General features: G+C 42.1%; 1 protein-coding gene across 1 annotated transcript; it reads right to left on the bottom strand.

Annotated features, from left to right (window-relative positions):
- Positions 1 to 3,304: 3,304 nt before the first annotated feature.
- Positions 3,305 to 7,859, bottom strand: LOC122489063 (olfactory receptor 2G3-like). Its single transcript, XM_043590563.1, has one exon. The coding sequence runs from the start codon at positions 5,723 to 5,725 to the stop codon at positions 4,781 to 4,783; it is 945 nt and encodes a 314-aa protein (XP_043446498.1). The 5' UTR covers positions 5,726 to 7,859; the 3' UTR covers positions 3,305 to 4,780.
- Positions 7,860 to 20,019: the final 12,160 nt, after the last annotated feature.

Genomic DNA, 20,019 nt, shown 5'->3' with positions numbered 1-20,019 from the left:
CACGCGGTTCAGGGGCCGTACCTGCAGAGTTCAGTGTTTGCAGATGCCAGGTACCTGCCCTCCGCCGGAAATGTCCGTACATGAGAAACACCAACAAAATGCAAGGGGTGGAAGTTTTTTGGATCCTGATTGGAACAAACCAAAGACAAAAACCATTTCAGAAAATCTGAACACGGGCTGACAGATTATGGTAAGCAAATACTGTTCATTTTCTTTCTATATTATTGTTTGCAATAATACAATGCCTGAGATTTACTTTTAAAAACTACAGCAAAACAAAATGAAAAAAAACAAAAACTGTGGGAGGAAATATTTGAAACAAAATTGGCGTGATGTTGATAATTGCGAATGTTGACTTGGATGTTGGTGGGTTATCTTATCCTCTCCTACCTCCGTGTACTATGTTTGAAATGTTCATATGTGAAAAACAGTAATCCTTTGTCCAGTATGTGTTACTGATTTCTATCTTGATTTCATATGTCTCAAAATAAATGCTCATGTGCTTTTAAGCTTGTGGAATGTGTTCAGACTTGCTGTATTATTCAATATTTGGTCAACATGTTGTGAATGGTCTGTGTATGCTTCAAAAACGCTCGTATAAACTCATTGGCTTGAGTGTCCTCTCTGCACGTCTGAGGTGATTTTTGTTATGTTAACTATATTCCCTGTGTATCACTCATGTTTGTGTGTCTTTCTACCAGTGATTCACCCAACTCCGCTGTGGATTTCTCTCATTCCTTTGCTACTTGTCCGATTTGGCTTCATACCTTGAAGCTATGTTACAGGAGGTATATGAATCTTGGAGTGTTATAATTTCCAGGCTGATTAAATATTTTAGCATGATGAAAAGTCCTTCCTTATTACTGGTAATCACTCTTCCCTTAAAGTTTCTGTCATGTGATATTAGCATGTTTCAACTTCCTACTGTCTACCGTCACAGGGTATGTCTTTTTTTAACCTTTACCCTGCATCTTATATGTAGTTTTTATCTTAGTCTCTAAAAAAAATGCACTCTGGTGGCATTTGGCTGGCTCAGTGGGTGGACCATCTGACTCTTGACCTCAGGGTCATGAGTTCAAGCCCCATGTTGGGCATGGAGCCTACTTAAAAAATTTTTTTAGTTAAAAAACAGTACTCTGAAAATATTTTTATTTATTTGGACAGTTTGGGCCATTTACATTTATATAATTTATACATATAGTTTATATAATGTACTTTATATACAAATTTATATAATTGATACCCATAATTTAAATAATATAACTTATATAATTGCTGGAGTTGGTGGCTACTATTTTTCTATGCAGCTTCTATTCGTCCAATTTATTGCTTGCCTTTTCTTCTACTGCGTTTATGTTTTTATAATTAATCAGTTTTATTAGAACACTTGCCTCACCTTCAAGCTTGTTGGCATTACATTAAAATCTTATTCTTTTAGTGGCTTAGACATTACAAGATACATCTTTGATCTGTCATAGGCTGAATTAAGTTATTATTTTTACCAATTTGTTTTCCCCATGAAACGATTTTGAGTGATTTCTCATTTATGCTATTAAGTTAAAACAACAAGCCTTAAGATAGAGCCAAATCTTTCAGAGCTACCAGGTGAAAATGACAAACCAATGATTCTAAAGGATTTTTCTCAGGTTATGTTTACTGATGCCATATAGTAAAATAAGAAATCAATAACAAAGTGATAGTTAAAAAAATAAAATAGATAGCATTAACAAAATCATAGTCAACATCCCATGAGTTTAGAGTCCAAAAACCACATTCCTAAATTCAAGTTACAAAAGAAATAAAAATTAAAATTAAAAGGCATTTATAGCTAAATTTCAAAATATGTATAGAAACGTGTGTATTGCAGCAGTACTCAAAGAGAATTTATGGATTTAAATGCATTTATTGATAAATTGGAAGAACAGAGGCTAAACATTCAAAATACCAAATTAAGGGAAGAACAACAAAATAAACCCAAAGAAAATAGAATAAAGGAGATAATAAAGATAAAAGGAGAAATGAATGAAGTAGAACACTAATACAACAATTAAATAGATTTGACCAAAATAATAAGCTGGTTCTTTGATAAAACTAATAAAATGGTAAACCTCTGGCTATTTACATGAGTAAGTATCATTAAGATAAAAAATGACACAGTATAAAACGGATTTAATGCCACAACACATCATTTCAGGAAGAATGTTGAGCCGATAACTTAAAAATCTAAATGTAATGAATAATTTTCTACAGAAAAATATAAATTGTCAAAATTCCCAGGAGGGAAAAAGCCTGAGTAGAACAGTGTATTTTTTTTAATGAGCTCAGGATTACTAATGTCCAACAGTGTACCCTCAGCATCACAAGGCTGGATCTGTTCTGTGTGACTTCTAGAAAACTCAAAAAACCATTAATTCCAGGTTTATTTAATCTCTTCCAAATTTAATAAGAAATAGAAAGTTGCCCCACTGATTTTATGAGACTAGTAAAATTTTTGTGCATAAACAGAACACAGGTGACATAAGAAAATGATATTATTGGCCAATCTCCATTATAAACTCAAATACAGTTTTACATTTTACATAATTTTTATAAAAATTCTCAAAAGACATTTTGAATATAGAAGGAATATTCTAAAAACAATACATCACAGACAAAGCCAGCTTATTCCAGGAACACAGATATTATTTCAAGGTAGAAAATCTATTGACACAGGAAGTATGTAATAGATTATAATAGGAGAAAAACAATGCAATCTTCTCAACAGTTGCATGCAGAAACAATGGGTACTTTCAGCATTTTAGCTGGGCACAGTTTCTGGCGTTCAAATCTGACTACATCATGGGTTGAATGGAGGATAAGCAATGAGGTTCTCATACAGTCAAGGTGGGGTTGTGAATCAATATGGTTACCTGCGGAAATCTGTGCCACATCAGTGGATTTCTGTAGTTTCTAATGGGCATCTCCTTTACCTGAAGGCTTCCACATGTAGTTACTGACCACACAGAATCATTCCCACAAAAGTAGGTAAAAGCTGGCATCTACACACAAGAATGTTTATTGCAGCATGGTTGGAAAGAGTAAAAAACTTGAGACAATATAAATATTCTTAATAAAATGAGATACATGCATACGATTAAATAATCTGAATATCTTTGTAATTAGTTCTTAAACTAGTGTAAGTGATACATGTAGTTTAATATTATTTATGTAAATTTAAAACCATTAATATCTATATATTTTTACTTTAAAGTATTTTTAAATGTTTTTGGATAAATGTACACAAACTGATAATCATGGATACCTCTAGGTATGACTACTAAAAATGTAGAAAATATATAGAAAATATTAAATTTTTTAGTCTTATTGGGGACATAAGGATACCATTTTTATTAGTGCTTTCATTTATTGTCTATTTGAAATTATAACATTTTAAATGATTTGGGTAATCATACTGCTGATTAGGTATTTGGCTGTCCTAATCCATCTATAAAAATATTTTATTTAACTCTGACCACAATTAATCCAATTTCCATCAAATGTCAATCAAATTGTATCATATAAACAGAGAAATAGAAGCACTAGTTTGTATAAACAACACCTAAGGCACCTTGTCAATGTCTTCTTAGTAGATCATGTTTTTTTTTCCTCCAATGAGGTCATTTTTTTTTAAATCATTCCATTCAACTTACTATATTCAGCTAGAGTTACTTATCTGTATTAAAATAATTGCTTAGGATTAATCTCTGTTAAAAGCATTTGTTTTTTTATAAAACCACATTTATAAAACAATAACACATTGTAAGTATGTTGAAGTAGTCTCTAGAATTAAAGCCAATAAAGATTTTGATAATATTTTATAAATCGATAACTATTATGAATATAGGGAAAGCATGGCCAATATTTTCACACTTTAAAAATTACCCAGATTTTCAGCTGTGTTATCAGAACAGATAAAAACTTCATATTCAATATGAAGAAAAACATTTTATAAATTCTATGAAATTACAATATCTGTGAAAGGGAATGTTATAATGGCAAAGACAAACACTTTTATTTATAAATAAATCTGCCTACTTTTGGGAGATTTAAATATTCACACTTAATGACAATACTTCAAATTGTGTTTATTTGCCCTCAATTCAGGTATAGCACTAAGGGGTCAATCAAGAGATTGGGGGCTGCTCTGTAGTAACAAGAGACGTGTAGTAGAGAAACAGTCACGTTGGTCGTTCTCCTTGGAGACTTTCTCTGTGGCTGGGAGAGATCAGAATGGTCCCGGGTGCATGGAATCCCAGACGCCCTGCTGAATATGTGAGAATCAACAACCCCTGATAAGACAAACCGTCAGGTAGCTGTGGGTGTGCAGGGCCCTAACCGGCCGGCGAGCTGCAGACGCAGCCCCTGCTGCAGAGCCCTGTCCTCAGCTAGACCCACCTCAGTTAGACCCACCTCATGACCAGCACGAGCTGGAGCTGGCTTCTGTCTGCTCATGGCGATAGTTCATTACCAGAGCAATAACTCCGGGATTCCTGGAAGTATGATTCATGTGCACATGCTCCTGTCTCTAAACGTGTTCATGTATACAGAGAATCTTTACAAATTAGCCAGAAAAAGACACATAACAGTTCGGGAAAGGAGGATGAAAATAAGGGCTTAGGGTAGCAACTTCAGGACGCCATTGAAAGGAAATGTCACACCTGTTTTACTGCGGAGCTGAAGCTGTGACCCTTAGATGCGGGATGTGTAAGTCCTTGGCACCTGGGGAATGGCTGAGTACGTGTCACGGTTCTCCCTGATGTGGGTCCCTCCACAGAAGTCTCCTCAGAGCCCACTTAACCTCCTTGTTTCTCAGCGTGTAGATGAGAGGATTAAGCGAGGGCGTCACTACAGTATAGAAGAGGGTGAGAAATTTACTGTGGTTCTGCGTGTACTCGCTCTTGGGTTGGATGTAGACAGAAATTATAGTCCCGAAGAACAAAATCACAACCAGCAGGTGGGACCCGCAGGTCCCAAACGCTTTCCTCCTGCCTTCCGTGGACCTGATTCTCAGCACGCTCCTGGCGATGCAGCCGTAGGAGACAAGAATCAGCCCCAGCGGTATGACCACATAGAGGACGATGGCTATGGAGAGCTCGTTCTCCAGGAAGGTGGTGTTCACACAGGCAATTTTAATCAAGGCGGGCTCCTCACACATGAAATCATCCACCCTGTGGTGGTTGCAGAGAGGCAGCTGGAAGACAAGGATGGTCTGAAGCGTGGACTCCACAAAACCACTGCTCCAGGCCACAGCTGCAAGCTGCCGGAGCAGCCTGGGGTGCATGATGACGCCGTAGTGCAGGGGGCGGCAGATGGCATTGAAGCGGTCATAAGCCATCACCGTCAGGAGGATGCACTCAGTGGAGCCCAGCCCCAGCGCCACATAGAGCTGGAGCACACAGCCCGTGTAGCTGATGGTCTTCTCCGGGCCCCTGAGATTCACCAGCATCTGCGGGACAATGCTCGTTGTAAAGCAGAGGTCCAGGAAGGACAGATTCGACAGGAAGAAGTACATGGGCGTGTGCAGCTTGGGGTTCAAGAAGGAGACCAGGATGATGGCTGTGTTCCCCACCAGTGTCAGTACATATATGATGGAGATGGCCACAAGGAGGACCTTCTCCAGCCGGGGCTGCTCAGAGAAGCCCAGCAAGATAAACCCTGCTGGGTTGCTAGAATTTGTCCCTCTCATTCCTCCCTACCTGAGAGTCACTTTCTTTGTCATTCCTGTTTTATTCCTGTGGGAAGAAAATCAGGTCTCGTAACCACTGGAAAAATAACAAAGTGAGTGAAATGAGCATTTGGACACTGGAATTAGAGAAACAACAGACAAAGATAAAATTATGCAAACAAATATAATAGGTTGACTTGTTATCCGGAAAGAAAGACAAATATATTCAGTCATGAAAATACTAAATGCATTGAAAGGAAATATACAAACATAGGAGAGACATTAGAATCATATACTGAACCAGATTTGAGATTTATATACCAAACCACCTGAGGATTAAAATACACAGGCCATCAATGCACACACTGTGAAAAAGCAGAGAAATTGAAAAGGTGATTGGTTCATATAGACATGTGCTAGACATTATATATAACAGATAAGTTGAAAGATCCATGTAGTGAGCAAGGGTCTGAGAGAAGGTACACAGAGTTGGAGACACATAGAATTTTTATACAGGAGCAGTGAGACATGGTTATCATTCATATTCATTGTGTTTCTATGAAGCAAATAATTACTGACCTGATAATAAAAAAAGCATTAAGCAAAACTTCTGTGATCTCCCTATTTGAGTCATAGGTCTACTGTCTTCATGAATATTGCTGTCTAGGAAAGTCTAATTCACAGTCCCCAACAAGCACACTCTCTCCCCAGTGGGTCCTAAGTCCACACACTTTAATATGCTTTCACTACGAGAGCATATGAATTCAGTCATCTAATGCAATCCACTGACATTTCATAGAGTAAATGGTATAAAATGCATCAGTGTCCTTCATGCTATAAGCCTGCAGAGATTAGGAAGTGCAGTTAGGAACATCCGTCCCTCTGAATGCTCGGTCCTAGCGTTTCCAAATGACTGGGCAGATGGATTACCTGTGGGTCAAACCTAAACAGGTTTCTTACAATAAAAAAACAAAAATATCCAATGAAAATTCTCTTCAATATCCTGACCAGAAAATATAACTGTATTTCTAAGAGCCCTTGGCCATTATAGCTGATCTTAGGCAATCGTCATATAATCCACTTTAAGAGAATACGTTGTTTATTTTCCTCAGTATCCATGGCAATAATCAGCTGCAGTTTGAACTCTGGTTGAGTGAAACTGCTGTGTTTTGGGTGAGTTCAACCCTCCTTCCAGAATTGAAACAAAGGAAGGAAACTAATTGAAACAAAGGAAGTAGTCACTGTGTTTACCATATGTCCCTGTGACCGCGTGGTTTGGTGGTAAAGTAAAACCCTGAATTGTGTGGTACAGAATTGACTTTGGTTTAGCTGCTAGGTTTCCTCCCCCAAACTGTGAAGAGGGAAAGCTTGGGGCTGCTGGGTCTACAAGAAACACAGTGCGTGGGGGGCCCACTTGGCCCGATGCAACTCTACATCACCACAATTTTGTCCTGGGGTATTTCTGCTCCAAGAATAACCCACATTTTCCCAGGTGAGTCCATACTGAAACTCTCTTTTCACATTTCTGTGAACCAAGATGCCAATGACGGGATTTATGTCTGCAAAGAGAAGGAGAGAGTCAATTTTCCTGACTAAAAATATAGTGGATGTTGGGACACATGAAAACCTCATCCTGTTCCCTGCTAAAGGGAACCAGCTCTGGATGGCCTGGACTTTTAAAATAAACTTCCTTTATCTTTTTCCACACATGAGAAAAACAGCCCTACCTTCCAGTAAGAATGTCAATCCAGAAGCTGTTGGAGGCTGTGATGAAAAGTTCAATCTTGATCAGAGTTCTGGGACAGGCAGCAGGGAATCTGCGTGTGGGCAGCCTATAAGCTGTGATCTCTTGGCTCAATCACCCTGCAGGTGGATGGAGGTTGGTGAGTTCACTCCTCACACATTGCTGGAGCTCCTTCCCAGGCAGCGCCCCGTCTATATCACAGGGAGACTCCCATCTCTGGAGAGAGAAGGGCCTTAGAGGCTTGCACTTCTGTGTCATTGGGAGGCAATCCAATCAATCCTATGCCACTTTCTGAACATACACACATGCATGTACGCATGCACTTTGCTGTGAAAGTGTCTGTAACCAGCCCTCTGCTATCATTGTAGCCTCCCGTAATGAGCTCTGGGATGGAGGGGCAGTGAGAAGAGTCTTCCACTCTAGGCATCGTGGAGTTTGCCAGCCAGAAAGGCCACGCACCTGCTTCCATCATGTGAGGTGCTGTCTCCTTGCTTCCAACAGTAAGATGCAAGAGGAGAGACATAAACTGGAGGTGAAGGAATCAGAACTTGAAGATTTGGATAATCCTCATTCATCTCAGAAGAAGACAGGATTACACCAGCAGCGACACTGATAAATTGGACCAACGGGCACAGAGATGAAAAAAAGAAGGCAAGGTTGTCAGACTCCTGGGTTTCTACAGGCTGGGAAATGGGGCAGTGTGGCTGTGAACGTGTTTTCTCCTTCAAGAAAAGTGAAGAATGACCCTGAAGACAAATCAGGGCTCGGGGGGCTGCCCGGAGGAGGGGGACACAGCTGTCCCCTGTGCAGCCTCAAAGGGTGGGAGCAGCTCCGTGGTGGACGCTGCCCAGTCAGGGGTCAGCCCGGAAGACACAGGGCCAGCATGATGCTCTGTGGACATGGAGGTCAGAGCTCATGACAAAGAGGATTACTGCAGAGCCTTAAAATTGAAAGGAGTGTGTCTCCTGTTTTCTGGGCACTCGGGCTCTGCAAAAGGTGCACATAAACCATCTTCGAGGCCACAGAGAAACTGGTATCAGGGAACTGTCTCCTTAGCCAGAAATGGTGTTGCTCCTGGTGACGGGGTTGATTTATAATGGCATTTGGAACATGTGGATTCTGTTCATGCCATGATTCCATGGACATGATTGTTATTAAAAATAAATCTTAAACATTTGACCAAAATAATAATGATAAAAGTACATAAACTATGCTACTCTCTGGAGGTGATGGAAATACCCGCTTTGTGCTCGCCCTGGGTCTTAGTACTTATTGAAATGGTTGAAATAAGAGTTCTAGGGGCGCCTGGGTGGCGCAGTCGGTTGAGCGTCCGACTTCAGCCAGGTCACGATCTCGTGGTCCGGGAGTTCGAGCCCCACGTCGGGCTCTGGGCTGATGGCTCAGAGCCTGGATCCTGTTTCCGATTCTGTGTCTCCCTCTCTCTTTGCCCCTCCCTCGTTCATGCTCTGTCTCTCTCTGTCCCAAAAATAAATAAACGTTGAAAAAAAAATTGAAATAAGAGTTCTAATCATCAAAAGTGAAAACATCAATCTGGGAGAAATTGGCATTTCATGTTAAACATTATTAGGAATATACAGAATATGAGAATATTCCAGCCAAGACCCGCCTTCCCTGGCCAGTGCCCTAGACGGCCCAGCCCAGACCTGCCTCCTTTGGCCTGTGCCCTGGATGGCCCAGCTCCACTGTGCAGGGCGGTGTTGACTGAGCAGCCTGGGCTCTGCACGATGTGACTCTGTGTGAAGGCCAGCATGTCCAGCCGCCTGACCCTGGAGGCGCTTTCGTGCCCGAGTGCCCCAAGCCAGTCAGGGTGCTCACCTGCACTACTGTGGTGACAGTGGCTGCTAATTTACAAGCTGTTGTGACAAGGAAATGTGACATTAGCCCAAGGCCACTTGCATATTAATAGAACCGCCAGTAAGAATTCTACCTGTAACCACACACATGCTTCCAAACCTCTGGGCACTTAGACCTTCGTCACCCATTTAACATTCAACCTCAGGCTTTCAATCATGTCTAAGGCCACTCTTCCTGCTAATTCCCCCAGCCCTGGATAACCTCTGCACGGTGCGGGGAGGGGGCGCACAGGCCCCACACATGCACGGGGTCCCAGCAGCACCCCTCACCCTCCTCACCTGTCGTCGCCCTAATTCACATGCTCTCTCTGCTCTAACGCAACTGGTGAAGGCCTGGCTTGGGCTGCAGTCAGATGGGCAGTGTGGTCTGAAGGTCAGAGGTCATGACCTCTGCTGTGCCATGGTCCTTCAGCTTTACGGCAGAGCCCACCCACCCACCCCAGGAGCTTGGCAGTCACCCTCCAGCCCAGGATCACAGCCACACTTCTAAAGTCTCCAAGCTGTTTCTTTCAGATCTTATTTTTTCTCCATGATAAGTCTGATTATTCTGTAAGAATTATTTTCCATACATGACCCCACTACTCTCACTGAAATGGCCCCTAATGATTAACAAATAAAGTTCCAGGTTCTCCACCATTTTTTCCTAATTTATCTCTCCTACAACATGCCCTATTTATCCTATGATCAGCTTGTTCAATTAATATTTAAACACTCAGAAGTTTCTGAATATCTTTTCCTTTTATTGAGGTTATGAACCACACACCACATCTAGTTCTCAAAATCTCACCAAACCTCATCCTTGGATGAAAAAGCTTGGAGACTTTAGAAGTGTGGCCTTGATCCTGGGCTGATTGCCCATGACCTCATCCTCTGAACTGCCCAGTCATCTTTCATGTGCTAATCAGTGGATTTGTGAGAAGAAAGAATCTTCCAAGGAACTCAAGGTCTCAGTTATAGCTAGGGGAGAGACTCTGGGAAGTGGCAGGAAGTTCCTAGGGGATGAAAGGACCCATTACAAAAGGACTCCTGTGATTCTTGTTGCAATTGTGAATGGGATCAGTTTGTCTTTCTGTTGCTTCATTATTGGTGTATAAAAATGCAACTGATTTCTGTACATTAATTTTGTATCCTGCGACTTTGCTGAATTCATGTATCAGTTCTAGCAGACTTTTGATGGAGTCTATCGGGTTTTCCATGTATAATATCATGTCATCTGAAAAAAGTGAAAGCTTGACTTCATCTTTGCCAATTTGGATGCCTTTGATTCCCTTTTGTTGTCTGATTGCTGATGCTAGCACTTCCAACACTATGTTAAACAACAGCGGTGAGAGTGGATATCCCTGTCGTGTTCCTCATCTCAAGGGGAAAGCTCTCAGTTTTTCCCCATTGAGGATGATAATAGCTGTGGGCTTTTGATAAATGGCTTTTATGATGTTTAAGTATGTTCCTTCTATCCCGACGTTCTTGAGGGTTTTTATTAAGAAAGATGCCGGATTTTGTCAAAAGCTTTTTCTGCATTGATTGAAAGGATCATCTGGTTCTTTTCTTTTATTAATGTGATGTATCATGTTGATTGATTTGCAAATATTGAACCAGCCCTGCAGCCCCGGAATGAATCCCACTTGATCATGGTGAATAATTCTTTTTATATGCTGTTGAATTCGATTTGCTAGTATCTTGTTGAGAATTTTTGCATCCATATTCATCTAGGAATAAACCTAACCAAAGATGTAAAAGACCTGTATGCAGAAAACTATAGAAAGCTTATGAAGGAAACTGAAGATACAAAGAAATGGAAAAGCATTCCCTGCTTATGGATTAGAAGAATAAATATTGTTAAAATGTCAATAGTATCCAAAGCAATCTACACATTCAATGCAATCCCAATCAAAATTGCACCAGCATTCTTCTAGAAGCTAGAAAGCAATCCTAAAATTTGTATGGAACCACAAAAGACACCAAATAGCCAAAGTAATTTTGAAGAAGAACACCAAAGTGGGAGGCATCACAATCCCAGACTTTAGCCTCTACTATAAAGCTCTAATCATCAAGACAGCATGGTATTGGCACAAAAACAGACACATAGAACAACTGGAATAGAATAGACACTTCAGAATTGGACCCACAAAAGTATGGCCAACTAATCTTTGACAAAGCAGGAAAGAATATACAATGGGAAAAAAGACAGTCTCTTTAACAAATGGTGCTGGGAGAACTGGGCAGCAACATGCAAAAGAATGAAACTAGACCACCGTCTTACACCATTCACAAAAATAAACTCAAAATGGATAAAGGACCTGAATGTGAGACAGGAAACCATCAAAACCCTACAGGAGAAAGCAGGAAAAGACCTCTCTGGCCTCAGTCGCAGCAATTTCTCACTTGACACATCTCCAAAGACAAGGGAATTAAAAGCAAAAATGAACTATTGGAACCTCGTGAAGATAGAAACCTTCTGCACTGCAAAGGAAACAATCAACAAAACTAAAAGGCAACCAATGGAATGGGAAAAGATATTTGCAAATGACATATCAGACAAAGGGCTAGTATCCAAAATCTATAAAGAACTCACCAAACTCCACTCCTGAAAAACAAAGAACCCAGTGAAGAAATGGGCAGAAAACATGAATAGACACTTCTCTAAAGAAGACATCCAGATGGCCAACAGACACATGAAAAGATGCTCAACGTCGCTCCTCATCAGGGAAATACAAATCAAAACCACACTCAGATATCACCTTGCACCAGTCAGAGTGGCCAAAATGAACAAATCAGGAGACTATAGATGCTGGCGAGGATGTGGAGAAACGGGAACCCTCCTGCACTGTTGGTGGGAATGCAAATTGGTGCAGCCACTCTGGAAAACAGTGTGGATGTTCCTCAAAAAATTAACAATAGATCTACCCTATGACCCAGCAATAGCACTGCTAGGAATTTACCCAAGGGATACAGGAGTGCTGATGCATAGGGGCACTTGTACCCCAATGTTTGTAGCAGCACTCTCAACAGTAGCCAAATTATGGAAAGAGCCTAAATGTCCTTCAACTGATGAATGGATAAAGAAGCTGTGGTTTACATATACAATGGAATACTACTTGGCAATGAGAAAGAATGAAATCTGTTCATTTGTAGCAACATGGATGGAACTGGAGAGTGTGATGCTAAGTGAGATAAGTCAGACAGAGAAAGACAGATACCATATGTTTTCACTCTTATGTGGATCCTGAGAAACTTAACAGAAGACCATAGGGGAGGGGAAGGAAAAAAAAAGTTAGGGAGGGAGGGAGCCAAACCATAAGAGACTCTTAAAAACTGAGAATAAACTGAGGGTTGATGGGGGGCGGGAGGGAGGGAAAAGTAGGTGATGGGCATTGAGGAGGGTACCTGTTGGGATGAGAACTGGGTGTTGTATGGAAACCAATGTGACAATAAATTTCATGTTTAAAAAAAAAAGAAGAAGAAGGACTCCTGTGCTTTGTGAAGGAGGTTAGACTCTCCTGTGAACTCTGACGGCACATCTTGTATTTTGTAAGATCACAGACTCTGGAGCCAGATCAGCGTAGGTTCCAGAACCTGGGCAAGATAGTTCTCCTCTAGAAGATAAGGTTTCCTCATCTTTATTGAGTGGAACAATAGTGCCAGTGAGCGATACGTGAAATGATGTGTGTAACGTGCTTGGTGGGGAGCCTGGCACCCAGCAGAGCTCAATCCACACTTACCTGCTGATTTGGTGAAGGTGAGAGCAGTGTGTGGGTGCGATGAAAACAGGTCTTAGTGCCTCACCCTTCCTGCCTGCCATGTGCTGGCTCTCTCCCCCCTGGACTCCGTCTTTACAATGTCCCATGATCTTTCTGGTCATTTTTAAGTGGTAAAAATGCCCACGTTTAAGTAATAAATATTCTCATGTCTGTGATTGAAGTGTCTGCCATCAGGCCTGGTCCAGCTCGAGAACCTGCAGGGGAACTGAGAGCTATGAGGGTCTCTGTCTCCACCTTGTGTGTGCTACTCTCGCCTTAGGCACGGGCTGTGACCTTGCCAGTGGAAAACCGCGGAGGGAAAAGGACACGGGTGACAGCAAAGTTTACTCCATAGCTAAAGGCTGTTTCATTCAGCTTCTCACATTTATGTATTTTGGGGCAATTACTATAAATCCATTCATCATGTTCACTGAACAGTCAATATCTACCGCTTTCTCCCACTCCGTTAATTCCAGGCCAGAATGCTTGGCTTCCCCTGAAAGTCCTTCTGGAGCTTTCCTCTCCCTCTGCCAGCCTGTCAGGGGTGTGGACACCAGTCAGGCTGTGACCCTGAGAGACACAGATGGCAGAGCCCCTCACTGAACTTAAGAGACATATGAATGGGGCGCGAGGGGGGCTCAGTCGGTTAGGCGTCCAACTTCAGCTCAGGTTGTGATCTCGCGGTCCGTGAGTTTGAGCCCCGCGTTGGGGCTGACAGCTCAGATCCTGGACCCTGCCTCGGGTTCTGTGTCTCCAACTCTCTCTACCCCTTCCCCACTCACGCTCTGTCTCTCTCTCTCAAAAATAAACATTAAAGGGGGCGCCTGGGTGGCTCAGTCGGTTAAGCGTCTGACTTCAGCTCAGGCCATGATCTCGCGGTCTGTGGGTTCGAGCCCTGCGTCAGGCTCTGGGCTGATGGCTCAGAGCCTGGAGCCTGTTTCCGATTCTGTGTCTCCCTCTCTCTCTGCCCCTCCCCTGTTCATGCTCTGTCTCTCTCTGTCCCAAAAATAAATAAAAAATGTTGAAAAAAAATAAAAAAATAAAATAAAAAAATAAACATTAAAGAAATTTTTAAAAAGGAAGAATGAGTATAGTATGTATAGATGGGAACTGACAGTGAAAGGGGATGGGCAGAGGTATGAGCGTGCCCATGTGTTTGTGCTCAGCGGTATGTATGTGAGTTACTGGGGGTGCATTTATTAGAATTAGAAAGTATACATGTAAACTAGTGTGTTGCTTGGGGCCCTTTTATATTGTTATAGTATCACTTCCTTTCACTCTTTTGAAAGACCATTCTGCACCTGTGCTGCTGTTGGATGCCCAGACCCAGATCTGCAAGTATATTGTCACATGCTATGTTACATGAACATAAAGGTCAATCATTGACAATGACTTAATATATTTTACTTTCATGATTATTTTTCACAAGTAACAAAACAATTTCAAGATGTGCAGTTATTATGAGGGAAGAATTGTGAAGCCTGAGGACATGTGCCCATTTGTCTTAAACATGACACACAGTGATGGTCTTTGGAAACATGCTTTGTCTCAGTGAGTGTATTTTAAACATTTTCATTTACAACTGGACTTTCAAAAGCCCATTACAAATCTCGGCCTCTTTAATCTTCTAGAAGGTAAAAACATCTATGCCGAGGCCACTAACTTACACGCCACCAGGGAACCTCCTCTCCCTGACCCTTATCCCCATGTTGAGATTCAGCTACCCGGTCATCAACATGCAGGCCCAGAAGCTGACTCCTTCCTCAACACCATGCACCAGAACAGGCCAGGAGGTTGGTTTTTTTTTTTTTACTTTGAACATGTTAAGATATTTTTATTATTTATTTACTTGAGTATATTTGACACACAATGCTGCACTGGTGTCAGGCGTACAAGTGATTGGACAAGCTAATACGTTATACTGTGCTGCCCCAATGCATCACGGTTACAGCATCACTGTATGTTCTAAATGCAAATACCATACGATTTCACTCATGCATGGAATTTAAGAAACCCAACAAATAAACAGAGAGGGGAAAGAGAGAGAGAGAGAGGCAAACCAAGAAACAGACTCTTACCCACGGAGAACACACTGATGGGAGGTGGGAGGATGGGGGAACAGGTGATGGGGATGAAGAGGGCACTGGTCCTGAGGAGCACCAGGTGCTGCATGTGTGAAATCACTGTGTGCTACACCTGAAACTAGCGCTACACGCATGTTAACTGACATTTTTAAAAATCTTGGAAGAAGAAAATAAATGCATCACGTGAATTTATATTAATAAGCTAGTGGACTAGAAGAGTTAACTAGTCCGTGAAAGAAATACTTTTGAAATTATGTGTGCATAATGATTAAACATTTAGAACACAGATATAAATGATTAAACATTTAGAACACAGATATAAATGATTAAACATTTAGAACATAGATATAAATGTTTATTACTTCCAAGAGCCAAATGTTTGCCATTTTGTAGGAAAAAGAACCACTAAAATCTCCAGAAGCTGACTGTCGTTTATATAACAAATATTCTTGGGGAAAGGGGTTCTGCCGGCAGCTCAGTGGGTTGAGTGTCAGACTCTGGGTTTCAGCTCAGGTCACGATCTCACGGTTCTGGGACCAGGCCGCCCCCCGCCCCCCGTGGGGCTCAGAGCGTTCAGCTTGGGATGGATTCTCTGTCTCCTCGCTCTCTGCCCCGCCCCCACACTCGCGCTGTCTCTCAAAATAAATAAACTTAAAAAAAAAAATCCTTGAGGAAAAAAATCACTTCAAAATTATGGTTGAGGAGCTGAAACGGTATTTACGTACATGAAACATCAATGTCGCTGAATCCTCCTCATTTACACGGTTTCTCATAAGCCACAGACTGAGCGCATTGTATCCTTCTAACAGTTCTTTCTCCCTTATTTACCTTTTTGTGTGATAGATTTTACCTCGGCTCCTGACACTCACGTCTCAGGAAAACTGCTTCCCAGCGAGCCTCCGGAGCCCTTCTGGTCCACCCGCTCTGGCTTCTGCGGGACCCCGCGGTCCCCCTCCACTGTGACTTCAAGGCAGACGGCCGTCCCTCCTGCCCGCAGCTGCACCTGTTCCGGCACGTGCCCAACGTGCCCAACGTGCCCAACGACCCCTCCCAGCTGCGCCTGCTTTCCACCCTCCCCACCAATACGCCAACAATCCCTGACCACCACCGTCTCTAACAACAGTCTCCTCTTTATCACAGGAAAAGCTTTCGTTCACCTTGTGGTGCCCTGTAGACAGACTGGATCAGAGAATCTGGGTTTTAACTGCAAGGCTTCCTTTCTGAGCCTGTGGGATTTTTATTGAAGTGGTTTTATTTTGTTTTTTTTTGTTTTTTTGTCTGAGTCCACTCGTGCGCAGGAAAAGAATCAAGGTGAAAAGGGGTGGAGTTTGTGTGGTCAGCCGCCGGAGGCCCCACTTCCCAGGCTCCTTTGTTTGCAGATCCTGATTGACTTCGGTAAACGAGACCGTTTGGGGCATCATGTCCTTCTGATGCTGCACTTTTAACTCCACTCCTGTTTTCACCGAAAGAGAGCAAACCCGTGACAGTCCAGACCCCCCTCCTTCAGTAAACGCAGAGCCCAGGCCCGCTCTCTCGGGGACAGCGAGGGACAGTGACTTGTTCCTGTTGGCCGTGGCTACAGGCATCTTGCGATCAGAGGAACCACAAGGCCCCTTCCGACCACAATATTGGTTATTGATAGGCTGAGACCAGCACAAAACAATAGGAAAAGGACCTGGAAAACAGTGATCAGTAAATATCACTTAACAGCTCTTCAGTCTTGTACTCTCCTCTTATTTGGATCCAATATGTGCTTATTATTATTTTTTTTTTAATTTTTTTTTCAACGTTTATTTATTTTTGGGACAGAGAGAGACAGAGCATGAACGGGGGAGGGGCAGAGAGAGAGGGAGACACAGAATCGGAAACAGGCTCCAGGCTCTGAGCCATCAGCCCAGAGCCTGACGCGGGGCTCGAACTCACGGACCGCGAGATCGTGACCTGAGCTGAAGTCGGAGGCTTAACCGACTGCGCCACCCAGGCGCCCCTGCTTATTATTTTCAATTGTTCTAACACAAATTCTTACCTAGTCAGTAATTAGATGCCCACTTATGCTTACATCTGAATGGAAAATCAATCACCCGAAAATATGGGTAAATTAATCCTTTTTTGGGTCTTTATAATATAGAAAAAACGTATGACTTATTTTTTCTCTGCATACTTATAGAAAGTGTGACACATCTTTTTTTTTTTTTAATGCTTATTTGTTTTGAGAGAGACTGTGAGTGGGGGAGGAGCAGAGAGGAGAGAATCCCAAGCAGGCTCCACGCTCATCAAGGAGCCTGACCCAGGGCTCGAACACACAACCCTGGGATCATGACCTGAGCCAAAATCAAGAGTCTGATGCTCAACCGACTGAGCGACCGGGTGCCCCTATTTTTTTTTTTCTTTTTGACACAAGGCTTTAATGGTGGTAACTGAGCTGAAGCTGTCATTGCCAAAAGGCATCTAGTCTATTCATTGTGTTTGGAATTACTCTCTACAGGAAACTGTGCTACTATTAACCTGGCCAACAATGAATTTAAAGTAGTTGACCTATGAAATAAAAATATCCTCCCCAATGTGTCCTGAATAAATACAAGCTGAAATGTAGCCATTGGCAAATGGCTATCACTGTTTGCAAGCAACATAAAATATTCTTATAAAATACATTTCTTCATTTGTGAAATAGTTAAAAGGTCATAATAGATACAAAATAAAACAAGAAGGCAAGTACACTGAATGCCTGTGTGTTTGAGAGATTCATAACAAAGCATAGACCTCCTGACCAGTGCCTAACACTTGGAAGAAAGACATAAAACTGCAAATACAAGGAATAAAAGAATCACTTTTCAGGCAAAAATGACCTGGACACACTGAGGACCAGACCAGACAGCATCATCTCTGAATGATGGATATCAGGTCACTGGCTCCCAGCGATATACATCAGGAATAAAAATGATACTACATACTACGTTTTTATAACTGTACAAATCTTTATTGAATAAAAAGTTGAGATGCATTTTTTGAACTTAGCATACATTTTTCTATTGTTTTATCCTCATAAGCAGCAACATAAACAGATTTTTAAAACAGAGTTCTGATTAGGCACAGTAAATTGAACAAAAATGTTGATTCCCATTCCTTTCTAAACACCATAAAAGTTACATTACATAAAAGCTGATGTGAATCTATAAGGACAAGCAGGCTGGAGAGGGACCGACAGCCAAGAACAGATGGATAAACTTTTGGAAGATGTGAGATGACAAGGATGGGAGGAAGCCAAGGAAGGGGGGAGAAGCTGCTCTCAGAGGACTGGCGAGGCAGCTGGTAGGAGCCAGAACTGGAGCCTCAGGGCAGCCTGGGGAGCAGGCAGGTGTCAGCAGGACGATCAAGACAGAAGGGTTTAGAAATGTGCCCTAAGGTTTATAGCAGCACTTTCAACAATAGCCAAATTATGGAAAGAGCCTGAATGTCCATCAACTGACGAATGGATAAAGAAGATGTGGTTTATATATACAATGGAATACTACTTGGCAATGAGAAAGAATGAAGTCTTGCCATTTTCAGCAATGTGGATGGAACTGGAAAGTATCATGCTGAGTGAAATAAGTCAGTCAGAGAAGGACAGATATCATATGTTTTCACTCATATGTGGAAGTTGAGAAACTTGACAGAAGACCGTGGGGGAGGGGAAGGGGAAAAAATAGTTTCAAACAGAGAGGGAGGCAAACCATAAGAGACTCTTAAATACAGAGAACATACTGAGGGTTAATGGGAGGGTGGGCGAGAAGGGAAAGTGGGTGATGGGCATTGAGGAGGGCACCTATTGGGATGAGCACTGGGTGTTGTATGGAAGCCACTTGGCAATAAATTATATTAAATAAAGATATAAAGAAATGTGCCCAGCAGGCGGCTCGTGACAGGATAGAGAAGACAGAGGCTGACAGGTGTCCTGTGTGGACAATCACATCGTTTCACTCCCACTGTGCCTTCTGCTGCCCCAAAGGTGTGATAGAAGGAGAAATAAAGGCTAACGTAAAGGAGATAGGAGCAAAAATCTATGCTGAATGTTCATTTTGGTGGCTCGCCCTGAGGAGTATAGATTGGCAATGCTCAGTAGCTTGGAAGAAGAAAATCTAGATCAAATTTGGGAGCATTTGTCTTGCTCCCTGTCTACGTGGCTATGATCTTGGGCACGTTCTTTGATTTTTCTGAGTTTGGGGACTGCCATCAGCTAAATAGCAATAGTTCAAATGTGCTTCCCTAATTTATACAGTGGCTATGATTACCAAATGAATTAATAAATATCTTATGTTTATTAAATACCTTGTATGATAAATATGAGTTAGAATGAAGAGCCATTATGGGAGAGAAACATGTAAAAATCATTTTAGAAAGATGAATTTTGTGACTGAATGAAGTTCTTATTTTTCTCAGAATAGTGAGCATATGTAAGGAGTAATTTTACCTAATTCATAATCAATATTATAAAAATCATCTGAACAACTACTAAGACCAAGTCTTATTGGAATGGATTTAATTTCCTCTGAGGTGACTTTCTGAACTTGCCCAAAGTTTGTACTTGGTTGGAAACTTTATCTTGGTTGCTTCTGAGGTTGTCTCACTTGCTGGCCCTCTGGCTCTTCTGTCCCGGGCATGTTGGTGGCAGACGTTAATTATGCTGAGTCTCAGAGGCTTACATGGAATCACAGCATGCAGACTCAGGGGAAAGCGCTGCGGGGGGCTGCGGGGCCTGGGGATGGCCATAACTGGGAGCCGGTGCCTTGACCCTTCAGTAGGTGAGGGGAGCGGGGTTGATGCTGCACAGAGCCCAAAGGAAATCCAGACAGCAGACCAGGGTCTGGGAGTCACGTCTGAGCCTGAGGTCAGTCTT

The sequence above is a fragment of the Prionailurus bengalensis genome, chromosome B2, assembly GCF_016509475.1.
Source record: "Prionailurus bengalensis isolate Pbe53 chromosome B2, Fcat_Pben_1.1_paternal_pri, whole genome shotgun sequence".
Taxonomy (NCBI): domain Eukaryota; kingdom Metazoa; phylum Chordata; class Mammalia; order Carnivora; family Felidae; genus Prionailurus; species Prionailurus bengalensis.
Note: the sequence above shows the minus strand (reverse complement) of the source record. Positions and strands in the feature narration are given on the sequence as shown.